The sequence below is a fragment of the Schistocerca cancellata genome, chromosome 2, assembly GCF_023864275.1.
Source record: "Schistocerca cancellata isolate TAMUIC-IGC-003103 chromosome 2, iqSchCanc2.1, whole genome shotgun sequence".
NCBI lineage: Eukaryota > Metazoa > Arthropoda > Insecta > Orthoptera > Acrididae > Schistocerca > Schistocerca cancellata.
In genome coordinates, this window is record NC_064627.1 from 165,049,610 (window position 1) to 165,077,395 (window position 27,786).

The window sequence follows — 27,786 nt, forward strand, 5'->3', positions numbered from 1 at the left end:
AGTCCAGCAACAACAGTATTGCCCTGACCCGTGCTGACTGCAACCGCTATGCGTCAGCGCTGCTCAGTCGGTGTTGGAGTACTGGTTGTTCTTCGTGTTTTACTGTCGCTGTTGATGCATATCGATAAAACGGATATGGCACTAATGTGGGACCACGCTACATGTAAAACTGCGCTTTGAAAATAATTTTGTTTGTAATGGGAAGCAAAGCGGGGCTCTCTGTCGACACTGAGTGTCGCTTGAAAGACATTTATGAGCAACGTTTTTTTGCGCCAATTCCAGCTACACATTGCAAAACGAAATTGAAAATATCTGCCGAAACACCAGAGAAAATACGCTTATCACTCTTAGGAGAAACACCCTGCATATGTGTGCCTGTTATTATTATACACGTAAAAGCAGTGCAACAAAATTTACATCTTAGTATATGCTTCGCCTGAGATATGTACGTAGTTGTTAATGTGGTAGAAAAGACAAATGGAGCTCCAGTTACGATTCGTGCTTTTCTCATTCCACACTACTCACCGCAAGACACAGGAGGAGAGCTGCCACTGTCGCCCTCATGTTGATGGAAGTGCTGAGGTGAGCGAGCGCCGGCTGCAGAGCTTTTATTAAGGCTCACCACTGCGTGATGTGGTGTAGTCGAACCGAGCATGACAGGAGTCCTTTTGGGATCTGATTGTATGAGAAGGTCACGGAAGACAGCTGCGACGAACTGTATAGCTCTCATTTGCTCCTTTGTTTTTCGATGCACGCTTATTCCTGGGCTTCATGCTGCAGCTCAGCACGCTACGTCTGTGGTCCTATCGGAAGCTCATTAGCGCCCAGAGTGTAACATCAGGTTGTTTTGGTGACATTGTATCCCACACCTCTCAGCGTAGTGTTTTACATTTCAAATAAAGCTTGTGATTAGTGAATCTTCGGTGCAGTGTGTCTCACTAATAGTATACGATTTACTTTGTTCCATTCATGCAAGTTCTTTGTTCCTAGCCGTTCACTAACACAAGCTTACAGTTTTCTTTCAGAAAGGATACCACTGGCGCCCCCGGCTCCCCTAAGGACCATTTCTTTGCCTGTTGCAGAATTTTTTCCACAGCTGAAACACTGTACACACTTTTCAGTTTGTCGCATGTGTCCTTAATAGTTAAGTTTTAGAGATACAGTTCGGGAATACTGATGCTTTTGGGCCCATAGTGTTACTCTCACAGGTATTTGGAATATGAGTGGGTCTCTGAAGACAGCTTTCATAAAGGATTGTCGGGTTTGACAGAGGCCTTACATCGAACTTCCTGCAAAGCTTTCTGTGCGCGTCAGTCTATTTAACCAAGCTGATTGCAGCACACACTGTATGTGTGTTCGATTTTCCACATCTTATGTTTGTTTCTATCCGTTGTGATCTAACTTCTATCCCATAACTGCAAGCCTCCTTTTCAGTTAATTGCCGGCAGCGCAGTGTACAGGACACTACGGCACACCACCATTAACTTATATTTGGGATGATCACCCTAACCTCGTAATATGCCATTTGCTCAAATACAATATTTGTTTGTTGTTCTGCGAACATTTCTGTCCTGTTCGTTGGAGGCATTTCTTTTTGAGCCATCCAGGTTCATCCTTCAACTTGCAACAGCAAAAAGATCTTCAAACGTAACAAGTTTAGCTTCAACCGTACATTGACATTTAGTTCATCGATACGGAATGAGAGAAAACTTTGGTTTAAGGAGTCTACAGTTTTTCACAATAACGACCAGAAATGAGAAAGACATTTATAAGACTAACATCGATATATGGAGGTGCACTTGTTGATGCACTGCTTTTACAGCTGCACAATATGTGCTCCATACATAAGCAAGTAGTGTATTAAACGAGGAATCTCGTCTGTACTCCAGGTTATAGGATGTTATGAGGAGGACTAATAAGTTACTCGATACTGAATGAAAAACCCTTACATCGGTCTGAAAATAATTTGGAAAGGTGACCTATGAGTCAAAGTTTATCGTTTAAATACTCGTCTCAGAACTAATTACCATATCAAAAAGTAAAAGTAAATGCAATGGGGCAATGAGATCTTATTGTAAGCCAAATAGTCTCTGACAAAAACATAACTGTAAGTATGAGAAGCATAAATGCACATGTACTTTTTAAACTTTTTGGAGAAAATCGCTTTCTTTCATTATCTTTCTAGAGAATATGTATGGTGTTTCAGTTTTTACAACAGTTTTACTGCCATCAAGGAAAGGGCGTTAAAGTATTGACCATTTACGTACAAATGACAGTTCATAGGTTTTTAAAACGGAAAGAACATACAAAAACGCTGTTTTGCTCTAATTTTTTTTCCAATTTCTCTTATCTTTTCTTAATATATAACATCTTTTTGTATAATGAAAAATACGATATGCTATCAAAATATGTAGCTGACTACTTTTTACAACTGCTATTTGTATTTTAAGCGTGGTCTGCTCATATAATTGAGCATGTGATCATTATCTATGTCATACAGTTCGCTGTTACTTTCACGATCATCACTTGTTTCCATACTTATCGAGTATGTGCTATAACTGCTTCTTATACTCCGTAGATATGCCATGTATGCATTTCATTGTGTGCTTTGCATTTTTTTACTTTCACCATGATACTCATTATGTGTGCCATCCTGAGGAAGTTCGTTGCTTTTGAAGTGGAATGCTTCACAGAGGATGTTGGTGATTATCTTAGATGTTTTTATTGATATCGGTAAATGTAGTCCGCTAAGAAATATCAAATATAAGTACTGTACATCAGTCCATTCTTCTGCACTATAGACTGTATCCAGTCCCTTAACACGAGAAAGCGGAAGTCTCTGTAGCATAAGAGACACGGATGTCCATGCGTCTCGGTCTTTGTGGCCGAGCGGTTCTAGGTGCTTCAGTCCGGAACCGCGCTGCTGCTACGGTCGCAGGTTTGAATCCTGCCTTGGGCATAGATGTGTGTGATGTTCTTAGGTTAGTTAGGTTTAAGTAGTTCTAAGGCTAGGGGACTGATGACCTCAGATGTTAAGTCCCATAGTGCTTAGCGATATTAGAACCATTTGTCCATGTGGATGGTTCAAATGGCTCTGAGCACTATGGGACTTAACGTCTGTGGTCATCAGTCCCCTAGAACTTAGAACTACTTAAACCTAACTAACCTAAGGACATCACACACATCCATGCCCGAAGCAGGATTCGAACCTGCGACCGTAGCGGTCGCGCGGTTCCGGACTGAGCGCCTAGAACCGCTAGACCACCGCGGCCGGCATTTGTCCATGTGTTGTACGCAAATGACATAGACTCACGCCGATCGCTCTGTAGCAACAAATATAACAGCTTCACAATGGTGTTATTTCAGTTGCAATTTGTTAATGTTAACGCAGATTTGAATCGAATGAAGTCTTTTCTAATGAAGTCCTTCATTTTGGTTCCTTACCTATTAGTTCATGAAAGGAATACGAGAAGGTACAGCCGTCACACACCTTATTAATACCAATCACATACAGCTACCACTTGTAGCAATAAATCATTTCAGTTATCCAGATACGACAAACCGTATACAGCACATTATAATGAGACATTAGAGGTCTAGTCTTACTTTCACTGATATCTGTGCCCTGAGTGGATCACTGAAGACGGCTGTCGTAAAGGACTGTTGATTTTACGCGTGTCCTTATTCAGAACTTTGGGCAAAGCTTTCTGTAACCGTTAGTCTATTTAACCAAGATGAACGCAGCACCCACTGTATGTGAACTAGGTGGGATCGATATTCAACATCGTACGTTTGTTTTTCCCATTGTGGTCTTACGCATCTTTTCTCTCTCTCTCTCTTTTATCATTAATTTTCTTATTTTTAAAAAAGTTTTCGTTTTTGGATCGTAATTTCTTCTCCTCTTGGTGCTTTTTACTATCACTTTTCACTTGTATAAGAAATAACATCTAATTCACCCCATCTGGATGGTTGAACTATTAAAGGGTGTGCAAGAAAATATAAAGTAAAAAATACACAAACGTCCACCGACGAAAAATAGTGTATCCATTAAATGAGAAAATACTGAACAAATTAACCTGATTTTCAATTTTATCTTTTGGACTACTTTTAGAGTGTCAAGTTAAGTGCTCAGAAATATTTAATGACCTCAAACTTGACGAATGTATCAAAGTGAAAGGCAGTGTCCATGAAGTGGGAAACTATATACATTCTCGGAAACTCACTGGTGCCGGGAGATGTTCAAGTCATCCCTCGGGCATGGATGTCTGTGTTTGTCCTTAGGATAATTTAGGTAAAGTAGTGTGTAAGCTTAGGGACTGATGACCATAGCACTTTAAGTCCTGTAAGAATTCATACACATCTGAACATTTTTCGGTTCAAAAGCTTTTTAATGTTCAATGCAAACATATTGTCGACGAGTTTTTCCAAATGGCTTGCTCATAAGGACGTAGAAGTAAATGATAAATTAAGTTCTGGACTAGATGTAAGTGATTTTCTCAACACCGCTATGTCCGAATAAGACAACTGCAGCGAATCTATAAAATCCGAATTAATTCAAATCAAACTCACTGTAAATAAAGATTTGCCGGAATGAAGTGAAAGGGTAAATGCACAAATAGTAAATAAACTTGCTATAAGAATTGTCTGCAGTCAAGGGTATGGTTCAAGACACCCCAACGATTGCTAAGAGAGTTCCACGACGGTTACGGCATCCTACTGCTGCAGATCACATCCCATATGGTAACGAAACAAATTTCAATAACTTATCGCAAAATCGTATACCATATGAAGTAGCGACAGCACCATCACTCTCTTCTGTCTTGTTCGAGGGAAGTTCCCTCGAACATAGAAAATTCCAAGTCTTTATACCCGGGGAAAATACTCCAAATGCTATTGTGTTTATATGAGCTTTGAAAGATGTGTTATCACAGTGTTGGGATGAACAACAAAAATTTCATTTCACAAGAGGATACATGCAAGATGCGGAGCATCGTGGACCACGGGCACAGTAGAACTCTGTCAAAGCCAAGAGCAGCTTGAAAGAGCATTTTTATTTGAATATTGATCAAGAGGCAATGAACAGGTCTTGCGGCAAAGACAATTTTAGTCGGGGCATTTCCATAAGAAACGGGGTAGTCTCCACGGATACACAGAAATATTTACACGATACTCGTGCTGGGGGGAGCTGGTTTCTCTCAAAGATGTGTTAAGAATTCTGAAAGCGAACTTACCTTTCGATATTCGTGAGAAACTTGTGCATTTACCAGAAGAGGATCTAGAATATTTGACGTCTGTTCTGGATTCATGAGGACATTAAGGTCTATAACCACAACAATAATGGCCACAATAGCGCTCTGCATTCAGTGAGGATGTGAAGGTACATAACCACAACAACAACGGACACAATAGTGCCCCGCATTCAAGTCAGCCGCGTCCTAATGGCTACCGTGCCACTCCTGTAACGCCACCTTCAACGTCACGCATGTTTGATGCGCGCCACTCAGACCACAGCCCACTGAATTCGAATAGTAATAACAGCAGAAAGTACAATAACAATCTGTACCACGCTGGTTACGAAGGTAAGGGGATTAGACAAAATTTTTGAAATAACAACAACAGTTACTGAAATCCAAGCAAAGAAAATCAGAACCTAGGAAATGTAGCCAATGCCTACCCGCAGAATAGTTACATACGACATGCACTAACGCTAGTGGCAAAATCGAGGACATTCGGTAAACATTGTTGAAGTTACCAATTAATCACCTCCAACTACAAGTAATTCTGACCTCATTAAGTCCTCCGATGATGATCGCATCAAGTGTTGGGGCCACTCAAGACAATCACGTAGATCTGTTAAGGTATACTGACAGAACTGATGTCAGAGATGACTTAGCTAGCATCAACCTAAAAATACAAACCAAACACTGGTTTTTAGTGCAAGCCTCAATATGAAATAGTATTGGATACAGGTGCCTCTATTAATTTCTTATCACAGAAGTTGTGAATTGACATGTGTAGCAGGAAAATAAGCGACAGTATCCACCAACAGAAAATATGTGTGTTGTTCGTTGAGAGGTCTGATTTCGAGATTAAAACTGAGGAGACAGACATCAGCGAGAAAACTTTTTGGTCACTGACTGCGAGCGAAACGGTTGTAGAAACTGTTGCGAAAAATACCAAATGTTTCGGAGATTCCATTTCTAACACAGATGTAGCAGCTACGAAGTCACCTCTTCCCTACGTCTAAATTAGCATGTTAAGAAAATTGGACGCCTGGGAATAGACTTGCGACGATGAACAAAGCAGCGTACGCTAGCTATTCAGTTCAGCAAAGCTGTATTCCGTGTCCTTGTTATACAACAAACTCTTTCACTGTGTCAATTGGACTGTGGACTCCATATGGTTCCTTTGTTGACGAGTCACGACTGTTACTCGTCACGAAGTGGCAGGCCTTACAAAACGTCTGCAACCTGCGCTCACCTCAGCGCTTTCATCACCATGAGGGCGACCGTGGCAGCTTTCCTTCTGTGCTTTGTGGTATGTAGTAATGGCTGAAGAATTAAAAAAAATACGAATAGTAATTGGTGCTCCAAATGACTATACTAATACCTTGACGAGATGACATCATACATGAAGTTGTAAAATTTGGTGTATCAATTCTTTTGCGTTCATAACAATGCATTCTCTTGCTTCTGTGAGAGAATGCGTTTGCTATGGTAACTGTAGTCAAATTCGGCTTCATGATGATTAAGCGCAGAGAATACTCAAGAGTCCAGTATAGCCATAGAAATTTAGCTAAGAACCATGGCTAACCCTTATAGGAATATGTTCGTTGAATAACTGGCGCCTTATTGCGACTGCCTGCTAGACTCTAATTATATATATTTTAGTTACACTTTAGTGTGATGTCACATTCAAGACTATCGCTGGTAATATACTTAAACGCCCGCATCTCGTGGTCGTGCGGTAGCGTTCTCGCTTCCCACGCCCGGGTTCCCGGGTTCGATTCCCGGCGGGGTCAGGGATTTTCTCTGCCTCGTGATGGCTGGGTGTTGTGTGCTGTCCTTAGGTTAGTTAGGTTTAAGTAGTTCTAAGTTCTAGGGGACTGATGACTATAGCTGTTAAGTCCCATAGTGCTCAGAGCCATTTGAACCATTTGAATTTACTTAATGTATTTTTATAGGTCCTCCTAAATAACTTAAGTGAAATGAATTTGCTATAAAAATTCAAGTTTTTGTTCATTCCCTAATAAACTTGTCCTTGATGAGCTTTTAAACCCTAAAATTTTTCCATCTCCGGTTCGATCGCGTCCGCATTGTTACTTTGTGCCAGGAAAGGCTCTCAACAAGGAGTGTCCAGGCTTCTCTGAGTGAACCAACGTGATGTTGTTCGGACGTGGAGGATATACAGAGACACAGGAATTGTCGATGACATGCCTCGCTCAGGCCGCCCAAGGGCTACTACTGGAGTGGATGTCCGCTACTTACGGATTACGGCTCGGAGGAACCCTTATAGCAACGCCACCATGTTGAATAATTCTTTTCGTGCAACCAAAGGACGTCGTGTTACGATTAAAACTGTGCGCAATAGGCTGCATGATGCTCAACATCACTCCCGACGTCTATGGCGAAGTCCATCTTTGCAACCACGATACCATGCAGTGCGGTAAAGATGGGTCCAGCAACATGCTGAATGGACTGCTCAGGATTGGCATCACATTGTCTTCACCGATGAGCGTCGCATATGCCTTCAACCAGACAATCGTCGGAGACGTGTTTTGAGGCTACCCGGTCTGCCTGAACGCCTTAGACAAACGGTCCAGACGAGTGCTGCAGGGTGGAGGTTCTCTGCTGTTTTGGGGTGGCATTATGTGGAGCCGACGTACGCTGCTGGTGGTCATGGAAGGCGCCGTAACTCCTGTACGATACGTGAATGCCATCCTCCGACCGACAGTGCAACCATATCGGCTGCATATTGGCGAGGCATTCGACAATTCGCGCCCTCATCGTGCATATCTTGTGAATGATTTCCTTCAGGATAACGACATCGCTCGACTAGAGCGGACAGTCTGTCCTCCATACGTGAATCCTATCGAACATGCCTGTGATAGATTGAAAAGGGATGTTTATGGATGACGTGACCCACCAACCACTCTGAGGGATCTACGCCGAATCGCCGTTGAGGAGTGGGATAATCTAGACCAAAAGTGCCTTGATGAGCTTGTGGATAGTATGCCACGACGAATACAGGCATGCATCAATGCAAGAGAACGTGCTACTGGGTATTAGAGGTACCAGTGTGTACAGAAATCTGGACCACCACCTGTGAAGGTCTCGCTGTATGGTGGTACAACATGTAAAGTGTGGTTTTCATGAGCAATGAAAAGGGCGGAAATGATGTTTATGTTGGTCTCTATTCCAATTCTCTGTACAGGTTCCGGAACTCTCCATCTTCTGGTGGAGTATGGGACTCCAACCTTTCAATGTTCAATAAAAACAATACCAATCGCCGTTGTATAGGTTTATTTCTGGGCAACCAGTTTCGACGTTATCGAGGTGATGCAAAACTTCTTTTGGTGTGTGCAACTCTAGGCTGCAACAGCGCATATGGGATGGAATTCATTCAATCATTTACCATTTAAACCCTCTGTAACTAACAATTATAATTGGTTCTTCTTATTCTTCTGCAGCTCTGCAACTCATGATGAGTCTTCAACTATCTCCTCCCTTTTGTCGCAGTGCCTTGCTAGCATTTTGCAGTTCCTGGAGCCCATCTTCTCAGCGTCTTCTAAGACTCTGTCCTCAACTCCAGTTTTCGGGTGATCACGTTCTCTTTGTCCACCTGGCCTTCCGTATCATTCATCCATGCCACATGTCCAGCCCACCTCAGCCTAGATGACATAACAATACTTCTAACAGGCCACCTACTGAGATAGCTCATCCTCCATCTTGCCTTTCGCAGATTGGCCGATGATTCCGGTGAGTACTCTTCCTTCGAATGCATCCAGCGATTCAGTATCCTTTGCTGTCAGAGCCCAGGTTTCAGAGGTGTATGTAAGCACTGGTCTGATCAGTGTTGGTTAGTGTTGTGGTCCTAGTCAGAAACCTTGAAGTTAGAAGCTTTGTTAAGGCGAAATAAGCTTTATTGCCTCCAATTAGTCCTGCTTTATTTAATATGAGGTATCGTTTAGGCTGCTTACAGTAGAACCCAGGTACCTATTTTGGCTGGCATGTTCTCCCTGTGCACTCTCCCAGCAGCTAGGTATTTTATCTTCTGCTCATTGATATTTAGTCCTACATTTCTACCAGTCTGTTCAAGTGCAGTGAATGTCTCTTCCATTGCCGTAAGAGTTCTTGCTACTATGTCGATGTAATCTGTATATGCCAGTACCTGCGGAGATTTATGAAAAATCGTTCCACTATTTAAGATATTTGCTTCTCTCATCACCTTCTCCAAGGCGGCATTGAACAGGAGGTATGACAAAGTACTGGAGAACATTTCTCCAGTTTCTATGCAACCTTGTGTTTCTCTCATTTCCAACTTTGTTACCTTTGTCAGATTTTTGGGATACCCAATTCACCTAGAGCTTGATATAGTTGCTTTCTCTCTGTACTATTGTATGCTGCTTTAAAATCAATAAAAAAGTCATATGTTCCGATCCCATATTCCTTTATTTTTTCCGGATTTTGGCTTAGGGTAAATATCTGGTCGATAGTTGACTTACCGGGGATAAATCCACAATGGTTTGGCCCTGATTCCCTCACTATTATTGAAAGGAGTCGGTCGTATGTTAGAGAGGATTTTATATCCCAGATTAGGCAGTGTGATCCCTCTATAGTTACCGCATTCCATCTGGTCTCCTTTCTTATTCATAGGGCATATAATTCCCTCTTTGCATGTTTGGGGCATTTCGTCTTCTTCCATTATTAGATTAACCAGTTTCAGGATGTTCATTTACAATTCAGAGCCTCCTTGCTTGAAAAGTCCTGCTGGAATTCCGCCACATTGTTGTTCTTTTATTTCCTCATTAAATTTCTCATATTTTCTAAGTTATCTGGGTCCTCTTCTTCGAGTATTTCTGATGGGTTCCTCGGTGCAACCAGTATTGGTTTAAGTAGTTTATCATAGTAGCGACACCACCTCTCATAATTTCGCCATTCTCTTTTTTTATTAAACTTGTTTGCCCTGAAAGACTTCCGCTGCCTACTCACCTCAGTATAAATTTTCCTTGCCTCGTTCGAATTTCTCAGGAGCTCTATCTCTTCAATATTTGCTGCCTTCATCCAGTCTCTCTTTTTTCCTTTGATGGGTCCTTTTTCGGTTCACCGTTTTTCTTCATATTCTTCCATTATCTTCCTGGTACAATATGGTTGTAATGTCCTTCTGCGTGCTTCATATTTTCCATTTGACACTGTTTCACATTCGGTATCGAACCACAAGGTTCTTGTTTGCTGTCGCCAAGTATCGCGCTTGCTGCTGTCTGCAATGTCTTTTCTTATCTTTGCCCATAGATCGTCAACGTTTTTACTGTCTCCAGCGTATGCGAATGCATGAATTATTCTCTCCCGCCTTCGTTCCCTTGCTTCCTCTGATTCTAAAGCCGTGATGTTATATTTACATGTCTTGGGCCAGGTTCCTTCCACTGCGTTCGATATTCTTACCCTCACACGTGCCCTAACTAGGAAGTGATCCGTGTCTATATTCGAACCTCTTGAACTCGTTACATCCAGTAAGACTGTCTTGTGCCTTGCATCAATTAGTACATGGTCGGTCAGATTTATTGTATTTCCATCTTGTGCTGTCCATGTTCCCTTATGTATTTCCTTGTGTGGGAACAATGTTGAGCCTACCATCGCGTTTCTAGATGTTGCAAATAGTATCAACCTTGTCCCGTTGTCAAACTTACGGCATCTTTACTGTAGATGCCGATTATTGATCTATAGATCTGTTCTCTTCCAACCTGGGCATTTAGGTCGCCGGCTAGTACTTTTATTGTCATCATACGTTCTTTCCAGAGATCCATAGAAAGCTTCTTTCTCCTCATCCTCTGATTCTTCAATTGGTGCGTGGGCATTAATTATGGACTAATTGAAGAATTTCCCTTTTGTCAGAAGTGTAGATAGTTTTCGATTTACGGGGCTGATTCCTATTAGTAAGTGCTTTAGTTGGTGTTGCACCACAAATCCTGTCCAGAACTCATGGTTCCTTTCGCTACAGATATAAAATATGTTTGCTTCTTTCTTTACTAGGACTCCACTCCCAGTCCATCTTACTTCTCGTCATGATATGATGCTCTGCTTCAGTTTAATTACTTGGTCTAGCATCACTTTCAGAGCTCTTGGGCGGTGTAGTAATCTCATATTCCAAGTACCGATGAATAAATCCGATTTACGCTTCATATTGTTTTTCTTTCTTTTCTTACTTTTCTTGTCTCCATAGTTTGGTTGACCGTCCTTCACAGCCTTGTCCATGTCATGTCCGTCACCCTTTATCCATCTGGCTTTTCTTTGTACAAGTTTCGTAACAGGTGTCTTTTTACAGAGTGGGCTCTCAACTCTACGTCCAATCTCTACCGGAGGACGGGTAATTTTTTTTCAGAGTTTTCTTCCCTTAGCCTTTGTAGACCCAAGTCTGAGTTGCAAGGGAGCAGTTTGTTAGTTTTGGATCGCCCTGGATATTTTTATTTCCTCGGTGTCCACCTCATTTGGTGACCATTCCCCTAAACAACACCTGGGAACGCGCCCGACGGGAGACTAACAACTCCAGACGGGAATTATAATTCATTGCCTAACCCAAATCTCATAATCCTTCACAATTCACACTTAAGATTTAAAATTAATTAGCAAACGTAGTATACAGAGGAAAAAGCAGCAATTTGGAGCAGAACCTGTAGAGCGTTATGTAAATATCAGATAGAAGAAAGAGATGACAGCACATACTTTATTAACTATGCACTAACTAAATTTTGCTCCATATTCTGTAAAAGTACAGGACACAATCTGACAGCAGCAAAATATTAAGATGTTAAAAATATGCGTTAAAGATCTTTCTCATAGAGTTCGGTTCGAAATCTGTGATTGTGTTCCGAACGCAACGAATTTTGTATCAAAATCGATTCGTATAACAGATTCTTTTGGATTTCCCATAGCATTCTCCGTTAGTGATAATCAAACAGAATTAGAAAACTTACTTCAAACATCGCTGTGTTACAGAAAAAAACTGTAACAAACTACTCTGTTGGCAGTAAAATCTCGATTAGAACATCTTAGGAGGATTATGTTGTAGAATACTACACCCATTGCAAAAAACAATTCCATCGCACTATGTTATGTGGAAACTACGTAGCATAAATGCAAGATATTTTCAATAATAAAGTCAGCCCCACCCTCTTTTTTTAAAAACTAAGTCATTAATGCTTTTAGGAGTGAGGGAATAACTGAGTGGGTGGCAATGTCTATAAATAATAAAGCGGGTGTTTACTTCCATTTTTGTAAGGTTGGGGCATTCTACAGCATACGTATTTTCAAACATGCTATGTAGTCCAGATGACGTATCTGTGACACAAATATCCACACTGTACGAGTTTTTGTAGCGCCTGTACCACTCGGGGGAGACTTCATCAGTCTCACAACGATTCCTGTATGGATGAGTCATGTTTTGCGATGCTATGTACTTATGGTACACAAAACAGGTCAGAACATGGTTGTACAAGCAACGAAAGAGCATGCTAAATTAAAAGTAAGCAAAATCGCTAAAATTGGGGAAGTTTTGCAGAAGCTCGAAATTTAATGTGAGGTGCTTTTAATAGTTTCACAACGAAACTGTCTCAAAATCTGGCAGAAAACACACAGAGATTCTGTTCATATGTAAGGTACACCAGCGGCAAGACACAATCAATATCTTCACTGCTAAATAACAATGGTTATGTCAGTCATGACAGTATCACTAAAGTAGAGTTACTTAACACACTTTTCCGGAACTCCTTCACCAAAGAAAACGAAGTAAATATTCTAGGATTTGAATCCAGAACAACTGCCAACGTGGGTAACTTATAAGCAGATACCCTCGGAGTAACGAAGGAGCTAAAACACTTAATAAAGGCAAGGCCTCCGGTCCAGATTGTATATCAGTCAGGTTCCCCTCAGAGTGTACTGACGCAACAGCTCCATACTTAGCAATCATGTACAACCGCTCGCTCGTAGGTAGATCCGTACCTAAACACTGGAAAGTTGCACATGTCACACCAATACCCAAAAAAGGAAACAGGACTAAACATCTGAATTACAGATCTATACAACTAGTGTCGATTTGTAGTAGGGTTTTAAAACATATACTATGTTAGAACATTATGAATTACCTCGACGAAGGCGATTTATTGACAAATAGCACCGATTCGGAAAATATCGTTTTTATGAAACAACAGTAGCTCTTTATTCTCACGAAGTAATAAGTGCTATCGACAGACGATGTCAAATTGAGTCTATAATTTCAGATTACGAGAAGGCTTTCGACACCGTTCCTCACAAGCGACTTCTAATTAAGTAGCGTGCCTTTGGAGTATCGTCTCAGTTGTTTGACTGAATTCGTGATTTCCTACCAGAAACGTCACGGTTCTTAATAACTGACAGAAAGTCATCAAATAAAACGGAAGTAATATCTGGCGTTATCCAAGGAAGCATTATAGGCACTCTGCTGTTTCCGATCTTCTTAAACGACATGGGAGACAATACGAGCAGCTCTCTTAGACTGATTGCAGCTGATGCTGTCATTTACCGTTTTGTAAAGTTATCAGATCATCAAACCAGCTACAACACGATTTAGACGAGATATCTGTATGGTGCGAAAAGTGGCAGTTGACTCTAACTAATCAAAAATGTGAAGTCATCCGCATGAGTGCCAAAAGAAATCCGCTAAATATCCGTTACACAATAAATTACTCAAACATAAATGCCACTAAATTCAACTAAATACTTAGAGATTACAGTTGCAAAAAACGTAAATTGGAAAGATCACACAGACAATTTTGTGGGTACAGCAAACTAAAGACTTCGATTTGTTGGGAGGACACTTAGAAAGCGTAATAGGTCTGCTAAAGGAACTGCTCACACTACACTTTCCGCACTCTTATGGAGTATTGCTATAGGCTGTGGGATCCACATCTGATGGGACTCAAGGAGGACACCGAAAAAGTTCAAAGAAGGACAGCTCATTTGTGTTATCGCGAAACAGGGAACAGAGTGCCATGGACACGATACGTCAATTGGGGTGGCAGTCATTAAAACACAGGCGTTTATCGATGCGACAGGATATTCTCGTGAAATTTCAATCACTAACTTCATCCTCTGACCGGAAAAAAAAATTCTTTTGGCTCCCACCTACATACGGAGAAATCAACATCATGACAAAGTAAGATAAATCAGAGGTTGCACAGAAAGATTTAAGAGCTGGTTTTTTCCGCGCGTTTTTCGAGAGTGAAAGGGTAGAGAAACAGCTTGAAGGTTGTTCTATGGCCGGCCGCGGTGGTCTAGCGGTTCTGGCGCTGCAGTCCGGAACCGCGGGACTGCTACGGTCGCAGGTTCGAATCCTGCCTCGGGCATGGGTGTGTGTGATGTCCTTAGGTTAGTTAGGTTTAAGTAGTTCTAAGTTCTAGGGGACTTATGACCTAAGATGTTGAGTCCCATAGTGCTCAGAGCCATTTGAACCATTTTTTTTGTTGTTCTATGAAACCTCTACCAGGCATTTAATTGTGAATATCAGAGTAATCATGAGTAGTGCGGAGATGGCTGTGCTGGCGCGATCTTGATGTCAAATTGATATGCAAATGAAGTAAACTGATAAATTAATTAGCCACTCCAAACCACGACCACCCCCTCCCCCACATGGCGTTATGTGCTTCTCAGCCTGCACGTGGGTCACAGAACCCTCCTCCACCCCGCCCCTCTCCCTCCCTCTCTCACTCTTACCGAAATTTGGCGGGAATTTCGAATTTTGGTGGGAATTTATGTGTCCCAGGGCTGTGCTGACGTCCGATCCCACAACACACACAGGAATTTGAGGGAAATTAAAAATGGCGGTGCCATTTCCGCATCCTAGTTCTCCTGGAAAGAAAGCACAAGTGCACACCCAACACATGGAAACCGCCCAGATGCAGGAGAGGAAGTTTAGGTAGGGTAATTTGTTTATTTTGACCTGGGCGCCCTAGTAAAAATCGGTCCTAATTACGTAATTAATCATACAGATCAGTTTTAATTACACAACTATATGCATAGCGCTAAACAAGGAATTCCTAAAATCACAATACAGCTCAAAAATAGGCGATGCCACACAACTGGCGTTCTCCTGCTGGAAAAAAATTTCACAGTACTACTCAAAACTAGTGGCAGGTGCACTCAAACTCCACCCTTCACTTACAAGCTGGCAGGAAGAAGGCCGAGGTGTGAGGTATAGTCTTTATTTTTCTTTGGTAGGAAATATATTCAACTGACAAGATCCTGGTGTTGGACAGAGGGGAGTTTAATAAGTAGGTGACCTGTAAGCATACAGCTGAGGATTGTATTTATCGCTGTTTGACATCAGAATTCGCTACAGACACCTGCTCCGCAATCACCCTGCAGCCCAGGTAAACGAAACCTATATATGCTACCACAACTGATGGGAAAAATGCATCACTGCTGTCATTACACTTCCAAACTGTCGTGAAAAAACCAGCACTCGTAATGAATGGGTCATAATGCAACACATGTACTGTGGAAAATCGTTGTCCAAAAGTATTGCAGAGGAGGTAGTAATTGAATGTACGTTCTCGTCGACGTGCCCTCACAAACTGCCGCAATTTGAGGGCCTCCTAATTTCGCTCATACCTCATCTCTATCCCTCCTTCCATCAACCTATGGGGTGGGGGTGGGGAGGGAGACAGGCGTTTTCAAATTGTCAACTGCTATCGCTGAGTGCCTTGTGGTTTTTCTGCGGCCTACAGCCATTCCCTCGCGGTGGCTGGCCGTACTCAGCCTTCCAACATGCACTACGAACGTTGGCGACATCCAGTTTGCCTTCTACGGCCCTTGGAAAACAAAAAAGGGAAATTTAGCAGCACCACCGCGCCTCCGCGTCTGTTTTGAGAGAACACACACGCTGGACATTCCCCCACATCGCCGTTCATCAATCGAGAGCAACTGTATTTCACGTCGAGCATCTCTTATAATCGAGCATCTATTAAAAAAACGAACTAAATCGTGACAGTAGTAAATGTCCTCTTTTTGCGAAAGTAAGCAGTCCATATTATTTTCGTTTTATGAGAAAAATCGGCATAGTTTTTACGTTCGACTGCAGGATACAATTCGAACTACACATGTCCACCCTGCTTAAAATTGGGGGAGAAGAACCTCTAGTACTTTGCTGCAAAACCCACAGAACACCTCAGAATCTCCTCGTTATTTCGAAACCGTCATGGGAATAAAGAAAAAGCGAGAGTTACACTCCCAAGAAAAAACATCTATGTTAAGCAGTTTCTTTCAGCTTCACAAATTACACAACCTGAGAGCATCTCTCACATTCAAATAAATATCTGTAAATAAACTCACGCATGTGTGAATTACAAACATTTCGGACATGTAACATTAGTGAATACAATCTTTTATGCCATTGGCTGACATGTCGAAAAAACAATAATTTTTATGCTTGACGACAATATACTGTAATTCAAGAGGTCGTTGCTATTTAGTACACTATGGCAAGTCCCGTTTTACCAATGTGAAGTTATATCACAACGGCGGAGCCTGTCTTGTAATAGAACCTCCTGTAAGACGTAGCGCGTCTGCTCTCTTTTGTGATTCATCGAAACCAATTACTGTATGTATGTTTACATTTGACTTTTGCTCCTGACTCCGCTTTACTGACATGCCTGTAAAGTTTCGAGTCATACAGCAGATTTCTGTGTTCTAGTTTTGTAAGAAACTTGATCGTCACAATCTGCTTCACGCAATCTACTCACACGTTGGGTAAAAAAACACTATCATTTCTGGATTCTACAACCAGCTGTAATTTAAGTGGTGTGCTTTATAATAAGGGGTTGGGAAGTGTGAAATAACACAGGACTTTTGACAACACCTGTTTTTTAAACACGCAGTCGTGACGATAATGATAAAAACAGTCACAATTTCATGACAATAGATACGGCAGATTTCTATTAGTTTTATGAGCAAATGCGGTGTAGTTTTTAGAGAACTATCTGCATTAAAACTTTAACCACTTGTAGCACTCTTTACAATAAAACATCCTATAAAGTTTTAGTGTGTCTCTCTCTCTTCCAATACATAAAAAAAAACAAATACCATGTGCGAGCTGACATCGTGCATATTACATAAACATGTATCACTCCATTGGAGCATGTGGCCAATGTTCGAATTGGTTGCACAAATCTGTGTAAAGTTTCTTCGACTGTACTGGAGGAAGACCATACCCAGAAGACTATCAATTACAAGAGAGGGTTGCTGTGTTGGTACATCATAAACAGTTTAATATACTGTTTTTTTCGGCTGTAACACATCCAAGCAATATCACAGTACAGTTTTGTACACCGCCATACACTTTGTTTTTCTACCACGACTTCAAGGTCTGTGTCAGGGGCTAAAACCATATTAACATACTTCGACGCTTTGGCTCTCACAGAAAGCTAAACATCGCATGGTGTAAACTATGCAACTCCCACAACACGCAAGTCGGTAGAATTAAAGCACAGAAGCGATGTTTCTAATTAATGAAAATGTGGAAGACATAGCTACATGTGGAAACTGGAATAGCTTACGACATTGTTGATCGTTTCCAACAGCTAAGCGAAGGTAATGCCTATACAGATGATCTCATCTACCACAGTGATGGGGTAGTGGATGTCTTGGTGTTCCATTTTTAAGAGCATTGTTTCCTCATCTTGCAATCATGTACATAAATACTGTTCTAATGTTGACCATCACCAAAACGTCCCCTTTACAACACGCATGAGGTAGTAGAAATAAAAAGAGGTGAAAAAAGAAAAACATGTGGAGGACATCACAGCGTGTAGTGATAGGACGAGACTGCAGCACTGAGGAACGCTTCCAAACAACTGATGACCCAAACATTTAATCCCATGCTCCACTGTGACAAGTGGCAGGTACCTAGTGTTCCCAAGGATCCTTCCACCTCGACCAAGCGGTGTCAGTGAATCATAACACAGTAATCAACAACATACCAGGGACAGACGTGATGGGAATGACACTGTTCATATGGGATGATGTTGTGTAATACAGACCACAGTTGATGGCGAGATCAGTTTTGGCAATTTTAAAAATTGTTCCGTAATTTAAGCGCCAACCAGTGACAGCAGAATGCTTCCCAGTTTCTGTACCATCACTAACTCACCGCTCCACTACTTTGCAAGTACTACATACTAGATTGCGAATGCAGCTACATAAGTGTCCATTACATCCATTCGAACATATACACCAAAGTATACCAGACAGCGTCCTACGCTATTGCAGTTAGGTTATCTACATATTTCCAGCGCATAGACAGTAGCGGAAAATTTACGACTACGACTGGCCATATTTCCCTGTGTGGATGGTAGTCACACAGTATTCTCGCTCGTAGGATAAAGTCTGAGACTGACAGATCCCTCCCGCATTGTCCTTGACCAATCCGCACTGCAGCACCACTGTTACCCCTGACACTCTTCCAAAAGCACAAGATCTCCCCAGATGTGTGTCGAGGAGGCAAGCATATCTTATCGGTATATAGTAGACAGGAGAATGTTGCGGTGATAAAACAGACGGTTGTGAAGAAACGTGTGGTTTATACATAATGGAGTTTGAAACATTTGACATAAATCAATAGTGCTATCAGTTCTGAAGTATTATTGCACTGTACGGAGCCAATTCCAGTAATGTCCCAGCATGACAGAAGTAATCATAGAGCATAATCACACACTCCTATGGTTACATGATTCTGCATCTAAAAATGGTATGTTGTTAATGCCATACGGTTTTCGAAGTATTAATCGTGCAGAATGCAACGCTCTTATTACAATAATGCAGAATGTATTTGACTAACATGTGGCATACAACCACATCGCAAGTTTCACACCTTAATCACCACGGTGACAAACTTTAAAATGATAGAACTACTTCTTTCTACATAATTCTGGTGTTATAAGATGACATCGTCATCGTATATCCACCGCTCGAGCTGCTTATAAACCAATTACAACGAAGTTCAGAGACTGCTGTTCTGCCTCTTAAGAAGTTAATGGATTTTATATGTCTTTTTAAGAAGGAGACGTACATACCCACAATCACATTTCCTGCATCAGTCCTGCTTATAATTACGAGTAGTAGCGGTGTTGGTTTTGACAGATGCAGATATGACTCACAAGGGGACGGCCTCAGACACAGCCAACCGATTCGGCTCAAGTTTGGCAGGTAGCTTGTGTGCAACCTAAAACGAAGGAATCTAAGATATTTTGGGTCAACACCCCCGCGTTTTTGTAAAAATCACCCCTAAAGGTTATGACGAGCAAGTGACTCAAAATTGGTGGTATCGATACATAATTGTAAATAGAGCATTTTTCATCATCGGGTATGGGGTCCGAAAACGCATACTTTTCCAGAAATCGAGGTACGAAACTTTTACAACTGCTGCTTCTGTACCCACATGGTAAACGCTTCTCATTATAATTATCCGGGCTGTTATGCCGTGGTCGGTTGATGAATTCTGTGCCAATTCCCAACGTTTCGTCTCCGACTGCGGGAGACATCTTCAAGGGGGTCCGTAGCTCGATGGAAGTTCCAACACACCCACTGACTCGCTACTGACTGAGCTACGGACCCCCTTGAAGATGTCTTCCGCAGTCGGAGACGAAACGTTGGGAATTGACACAGAATTCATCAAACGACCACGGCATAACAGCCCGGATAATTATAATGGACATGATATTTCTGGCCGTGAAAGTCTATATTTTAGTAACAAACGCTTTTCGCCTACAGCACCGATAAGGCCAGCACGGTAGCTCAGCGTGTTCGGTCAGAGAGCTGGTTGGCCTCTGTAATAAAAAAAACTGAGTGGAAGGATCAACAAACGAACTTTAACGGATGTCATGTGACGTCCGCAACGACAAAACACAACCATCAACAACGGGAAAAAAAAGTGGCGCACCGGCCAAGGTAACTGGCATGGAAAGGGAGAACTCAGGTTCGAATCTCGAAGAAACCTAGCGGATGTTCTTCTTTTCGTTTGTATTTTTCCATATCTCAATTGATAGGGATAGGAGGGTTAATAAGGTAAGTAAATCAATAAGGAATGATAATAACAAGGTAGGCAAATAAATTTCTCAAACCTCTTGGGATAGTAAACAACAAAAATGCTGCTCCATGTCACTTTACAATGGCTCTTCCAGTCACTGTTACGTGTCCTCACTTTTCTTCGAACAACTAGATGGATGGTACTTGTCATATAAGAATTCGAAACAAATATACTCACGGCACCAAGAACATCTAATAATGCAGTCTTGCGACAGCTACACTGTTCCTTCCGAAGAAGAGTCTGCGGAAAACAAACTTGGTTTACATTTAAAAATATGTCTTTTTCGGGAATTAATTTTGATGCATACCACGCATACGATATCATTGCCTGAAAAATCGGTGCTGAAAGTTGGTTATGAATTATGCTGTGAATAGTTATTGCATCCGTGCGGTTGTGCAATTCCCGCTGGGTTTCCAGAAGCACACTGCAACTCTGAAGCCTGGAAATAATGTTTTTAACCTGGTGATAGAAATAAACATCACACGGCTGGCACACAGGTGTGCAGTTTGGCGGTATTACTTTTACTGTGCACGTCGGCTGACCCTCGCCATCTATAAACATTGTGCCATGTGTTGTAGTATTAATTTGTCCACTCCAGAAATCCAATATAAGACAAAACTTGTTATAAGAAACGCATGGTTTTAAAACATTCTCAAGAAAAGGAGACGAGGTACTGGCAGAAGTAAAGCTGTGAGGAGGGGGCAATATCGTGCTTGGGTAGCTCAGTCGGTAGACCACTTACCCGCGAAAGGCAAAGGTCCCGATTTCGAGTCTCGGTCCGGCACACAGTTTTAATCTGCCAGGAAGTTTCATTCTCAAGAAATGTTGTGTAATTCGCATTAGTCAGTTTCCCGGATTGGGAGCAGGCAATGTAAACATTTTTGAACGAGTCAGTTAAACGATTGACCTCTTCTATAATCCGAGGACCAAATGTAACATTCGTTTCTTGTAAACATAGGAAAACCTTAGGCAACACTTTTCCAGAGGCTCTGATGGCATATTGCGTCGTGTACGAATGTGTTAGTTTGTTTTTACTACCGACTGCGACAAGGGTTCGTTTTTCTCCCTTATACGATAACGTGCGTCCAATGTTCACCCGATACTCGCATCCTTTTTGATCAGTGTTGATCACGTAATCACTATTAAAATCGGTCAAATGTGACGCCGTTTGCGTGCTGAAAAGAGCCGCCACTTTCTGTATATCGTCTATATTTTGTACCTACTTATGAGAGACGTATTTACTGACGTGCCGTTGACGAATTTTATACTCCGATTTGAAATTTCTTGCACAAGATAATGATGCAGCAAACGTAAAATCCTTGTTGGCCGTATATTGAAGCGCAGCACCTGCAGCCCACTCCTGAAGTATTCTCGTTGTTACATTCTTGTTACGACAACGAGATTCGGCAAATCCGTCGTATGTCGACTTATTTATCGCCTGGTATTTGTCGTATCTTGTCCCTCCTTAACGATATCACTTTCCCACAATTTCAAGTCCTTCTTTACTTCAAGGGGTATAGCGCCGTAGTTCAATCGTTTAGTAACCGGTTCGTAATACTCATCGGGAACAGATGAAGCACATATTCCCAGTGACTTGGAGATTTCCGAAGTGTTATGATCATTTTGCGATTCACTAGTCGGGATATCTTCCACTGAATCACCTTCTGCTTCGTCTTCATGGTATAGTACTTCAGTATCAACAAAAGTCATTTCTTTCGTCAGCTCCAAAAATCGGTCGACAATAGCCGCTCCTATCAATCTGGGACTCCGAGAAACAGAACTGCCTGCTTCCTGTAGTGCATTACAAATGCATATGTCTTGCAACACTTTTACAAACCAAAACACAGCGTCGATAACTTCCCGCTTGGCATTGTCTGTGACAGGCTCCCAACTATATATTACAGCACGATTCGAAGGGTGTACATCGTCCATTATTCAGATTATGCACCTGAAAGATATGACACAACAAACAATAACTAGTTACTACGGCATAAACAGACGAGCTAATTACTACAAAGTACTCGTCATATGTTACTTACGGAAGAACACTGTATTCATTCACAAAATGTATTTCATTCGGCGCATTACGCATTAACGGTGGAAAAATCACTACATGTATCCTCGAGGTTCACGGCAGCCTATTGACGGAAAACAACTCTTTCCGATTGACTTCTACAAGGCTAGTGCTGGACACCTTCACTCTTACAGGTTCACAACTATGATATGACGAAGAGGCAGTCGGGACAACGTAACTCTCCCCGCGTGCATTCTGTCCCGTGCCTCGCTGTAAACAAGCGTCGCGCGGTTGGCTATCTGTGATCCCTCGTGAGGAATTCGCAGCACTCTTACTCGGAGTTGTTTTCATGTGACAAGGCTTAAAAGTTTAATACTTTACTAACTGACGGCGTTTGGGAAATTAGTTTTCCTACTCTATTATTATCATTCCTTATTAATTTACTTACCTTAGCTGGCCGGGTTGACCGAGCGGTTCTAGGCGCTACAATTTGGAACCGCACGACCACTACGGTCGCAGGTTCGAATCCTGCCTCGGGCATGGATGTGTATGATGTGCTTAGGCTAGTTAGGTATAAGTAGTTCTAACTTCTAGGGGACTGGTGACCTCAGAAGTTAAGTCCCATAGTGCTCAGAGCCATTTGAACCATTTTGAACAAACGTAAGTCTTTGATTTTCACAAAACCTACACGGACAAATAGTATCATCAATGCAAGTTCATGCCGTTCTCCACGATATGAAAAGGCATTCTTCACCTCACTGATTCACTGGTTCAAATGGTTCTGAGCACTATGCGACTTAACTTCTGAGGTCATCAGTCGCCTAGAACTTAGAACTAATTAAACCTAACTAACCTAAGGACATCACACACATCCATGCCAGAGACAGGATTCGATCCTGCGACCGTAGACTGATTCACTGGCCGAAAGCGAAATACGTAAAGAACTCAGCATTATAAAGCAAATTGCTGTAGCTAACGGCTTTTCTGTACATGACGTCACGCGCCCTTACAGTATGCTAAAGAAACGTATCACAAACAGCAGACAGACACACACTCACCCAGAAAATAGAATCAATAAAGAAAGAACGAAAACCATTTCTATAAAATTTCACGGTGGATTTTCCCTGCAAATAGAAAAAAATAGAAAACACCTGGTCGCTCTTTTAACGTAAGATTTAAGGAACATTCACAGCCACGTAACAAAGCTGTTTTGGGACAGTATTTATCAGAAACTGGTCGTTCTATAGGGAACATTGAGAATAGTATACGTATTCTCCACAGGGAGGAAAAAGGACGTGCTTTTAACTTGTTATAAGAGCTTGATATTTATAAGGCGAAAAACGAAGAGCTAACAAAAGCGCTTAATTGGCAAAGCAATTTCGTACCCAACGCCTGCTTTGCTTCGTTTGACAATGTTCTGCTTTAATCACTTTTTTTTTTACACCTGTAAATCGAAGTGCCATCGTCGACGACGATCCAGACTTCATGGTGGAAGGTAAGTAGGTGCTTAGGTCACTTTATTATGAATAAACTTTTGTGGTCAGCTTCTTAGTGCCTGTGTATTGGTCCATATGATACCGCCAGTTGGTGGAAAGGGTTTGGATTTCATAGTACCAAGGAACGTGGTACCTTATACCGATGCCATGGGAGGGGTACTGATCTGCCTAGAGTTCTTATATGGTACCCCGAGTGACGCAAAATGCCTACTTTGCTGTTCAGGGCCGTCGCCCATTTGCGAACTGCTTCAAGTACCGCTGTGCCACCACGTCTGTTAGTGCGGTAATCCACCATATTTCGAAGTTTGAAAGTTTCATTTGGCCGTAGGTGAGGCTCTGGCAAGAGGACTATGTCGATTTTTTGATGGCCAATGAAATCTTGTAGTTCATGTTTCTTATCGCAAACTCCAGTAGCGTTCCATAGACAGATGCGAAGATCCTTTGTATGTGCAGCCATGACGTTAACCTGGCATTGATCAAACCTCAGAATGTACACACTGTTAAAAGTAAAGACGGCATTGGACAACATCACTTCAATGACAGGGTAGCTCGTGCGCCGACGCTCCAGCTAGGGTGTCGTTTCTGCTTGTAGTGACAAGTATCGGTTGCGCAGCTCGTCAGATCGTTCCAGTGCCTGAGCAGCACTGCGGCGAAGGGTCTTCCTGCGCTAAACTGGTTGAAAGCCCTCGTTAGCAACGGTGTCAACAATAGGCTGGCATTCCATAGAGTCACAACGCATATTTACTGTCCTAGGAGGACCTGTTGCTGTCGCCCCGTGGTTAGAGACAGACGGCGATACTTTCTCAGAACCATCGTCTGTATCATCCTGAAGCAGCTGTTTGATACAACGTATTTCCTCTAAGGATTCTTTGCGATGACGTCGGTGGTCTTCGTACTTCTCCTTCCGGTGTTTGGCCTATGTGTCTGGTGCAGACCTGGCCTTCGGGCTTTGCCTCGCGGAGTCATGCTGTGCTTGCGGCACAGTGTCTCACAGTGTAGTGTCCGTGGTGATGTCTGTGACGTGGGCCATGTCGTCATCAGATGAGGATCCAAATATACATTCTCCGAAATTTCTTCTTCAAATTAAGGCCGATGTTTGATACCAGTATATTTCTTATGTCCAGGAATACATTAAAGCCTTCTTTGCTTGTGTTAATCTGCATTAACTATCTTCCTCGTTTCGTCTCTCTTGCTTTATTTTGCTTCCAATGTAGCAGAATCCCTTAAATTACTATCAATCCACATTCTGTATTCAGTATACTATTCATTCTCTTGAACAGGTCCTGTAATTCTTCCTTCCTTTCACTGAGGACGCTTAAGTCATCAGCGAAACTTATAATTTTTATAGTTTCACTCTGAATTTTGATCCCACTCTTGAACCTTTCTTTTCATTGCTTCTTTGATGTATAATGGGTGGTCCATTGATAGTGACCTGGCCAAATATCTCACGAAATAAGCGTCAAACGAAAAAACTACAAAGAACGAAACTCGTCTAGCTTGAAGGGGGAAACCAGATGCCGCTATGGTTGGCCCGCTAGATGGCGCTGCCATAGATCAAACGGATCTCAACTGCTTTTTTAAAATAGGAACCCCCATCTTTATTACATATTCCTGTAGTACGTAAAGAAATATAAATGTTTTAATTGGACCACTTTTTTCGCTTTGTGATGGGTGGCGCTATAATAGTCACAAACGTATAAGTAGTTGGTATCACATAACATTCCGCCGGTGCGGAAGGTATTTGCTTCGTGATACTTTAACCGTGTTAAAATGGACCGTTTACCAAATGCGGAAAAGGTCGATATCGTGTTGATGTACGGATATTGTGATCAAAATGCCCAACGGGCGTCTGCTATGTATGCTGCTCAGTATGCCGGACGACATCATCCAAGTGTACGGACCGTTCGCCGGATAGTTACGTTATTTAAGGAAACAGGAAGTGTTCAGCCACATGTGAAACATCAACCACGACCTGCAACAAATGATGATGCCCAAGTAGGTGTTTTAGCTGCTGTCGTGGCTAATCCGCACTTCAGTAGCAGACAAATTGCGCGAGAATCGGGAATCTCAAAAACGTCGGTGTTGAGAATGCTACATCAACATCAATTGCACCCAATTCTGCCACTGGGCACAAGAGAAATTACGGGACGATGGCAGATTTTTTGCACGCGTTTTATTTAGCGACGGAACGTCATTCACCAACAGCGGTAACGTAACCCGGCATAATATGCACTATTGGGTAACCGAAAATCCACGATGGCTGCGACACTCGGAACATCAGCGACCTTGGCGAGTTCATTTATGGTGCGATATTATGGGAGGAGGGTAATTCGCCCCCGTTTTATCGATGGCAATGTAAATGGTGCAATGTATGCTGATTTCCTACGTAATGTCCACCGATGTTACTACAAGATGTTTCACTGCATGACAGAATGGCGATGTACTTACAACATGATGGATGTCCAGCACATAGCTCACGTGCGGTTGAAGCGGTACTGAATAGCATATTTCATGACAGGTGGATTGGTCGTCGAAGCAGCATACCATGGCCCGCTCGTTCATCGGATCTGACGTCTCCGGATTTCTTTCTGTGGGGAAAGTTGAAGGATATTTGCTATCGTGATCCACCGACAACGCCTGACAACATGCGTCAGCGCATTGTCAATACATGTGCGAACACTACGGAAGGCCAACTACTGGCTGTTGAGAGGAATGTCGTTACAAGTATTGCCAAATGCATTGAGGTTGACGGACATTATTTTGAGCATTTATTGCATTAATGTAGTATTTACAGATAATCACGCTATAACAGCATGCCTTCTCAGAAATGATAAGTTCACAAAGGTATGTATCAGATTGGAACAATCGAAATAAAATGTTCAAACGTACCTACGTTCTGTATTTTAATTTAAAAAACCTACCTGTTACCAACTGTTCGTCTAAAATTGCGAGCCATATGTTTGTGACTATTACAGCGCCATATATCACAAAGCGAAAAAAGTGGTCCAACTAAAACGTTCATATTTCTTTACGTACTACACGAATATGTAATAGAAAATGGGGGTTCCTATTTAAAAAACGCAGTTAATATCCGTTTGACCTATGACAGCGCCATCTAGCGGGCCAACCATAGCGCCATCAGGTTTCCCCAATCAAGCTAGACAAGTTTCGTTCTTTGTAGTTTTTTCGTCTGACGCTTATTTCGTGAGATATTTGGTCCAGACACGATCAATGGACCACTCTGTAGTTCTAACATTAGGGGCGGAAGACTAGATGTCTTTATTACGACCTACTTAATCGAGCACTGCGTTCTTGCTGTTATAAACTGATTGTTCCGTTTTGATTTTTATGAGGTACTCTAAATACAAGCAGCAAGTCTGATATTCCGTACACTCACTTACTCTTCATTATGTGACAGTGCGGAACGCTAGCGAATCCCTCTCGGAAGTCTAGGAACACGACATCAGCCTAGGCGATAGTTACTACTGCTTCCTGGGTCTGGTGGACCAACAGAGCGAGCGTGGTTTCACACGATCGTTGACTCCTACACCGGAGATTTTCAGTATACGGCAATGTTTTAATACCTAGCGTCAACACACTTAGTTGCCTTCCACTTCTTTCCACTCTCTGAGATTGCTTCGCTCCTCCAACGACCTACGGAAGAAGTTCCAGTTTTTTACCACAGAACGTCTGTGAGTTCGCAAGAGTGTAGGATGTGCTCCAAGTCACGTCTCCTAAATACCAGGCAACAACTACACTACTGGCCATTAAAATTGCTACACCGCGAAGATGACGTGCTACAGACACGAAAATTAACCGACAGGAAGAAGATGCTGTGATTTGCAAATGATTAGCTTTTCAGAGCATTCACACAAGGTTGGCGCTTGTAGCGACACCTACAACGTGCTGACATGAGGGAAGTTTCCATCCGATTTCTCATACACA

The 27,786-nt window shown here is 42.1% G+C and overlaps 2 protein-coding genes across 7 annotated transcripts in view; both read right to left on the reverse strand.

Annotated features, from left to right (window-relative positions):
- Positions 1 to 27,786, reverse strand: part of LOC126161461 (proline-rich protein 2-like) — a 403,478-nt gene that overhangs the window by 150,625 nt on the left and 225,067 nt on the right. The gene's annotated exons all lie outside the window — the stretch shown is intronic.
- Positions 1 to 27,786, reverse strand: part of LOC126161459 (proline-rich protein HaeIII subfamily 1-like) — a 61,630-nt gene that overhangs the window by 22,081 nt on the left and 11,763 nt on the right. The window contains exon 1 of one of the 3 annotated variants that reach the window (XM_049917286.1): positions 526 to 629. The exons of 1 other annotated variant lie outside the window; for it this stretch is intronic. In XM_049917286.1, the coding sequence (XP_049773243.1) occupies positions 526 to 564 (39 nt within the window). In that variant the 5' untranslated portion in view covers positions 565 to 629. Of the gene's footprint in view, positions 1 to 525; positions 630 to 27,786 lie in introns of those variants that run through there. One more of the 3 variants, XM_049917287.1, reaches the window with a different exon arrangement.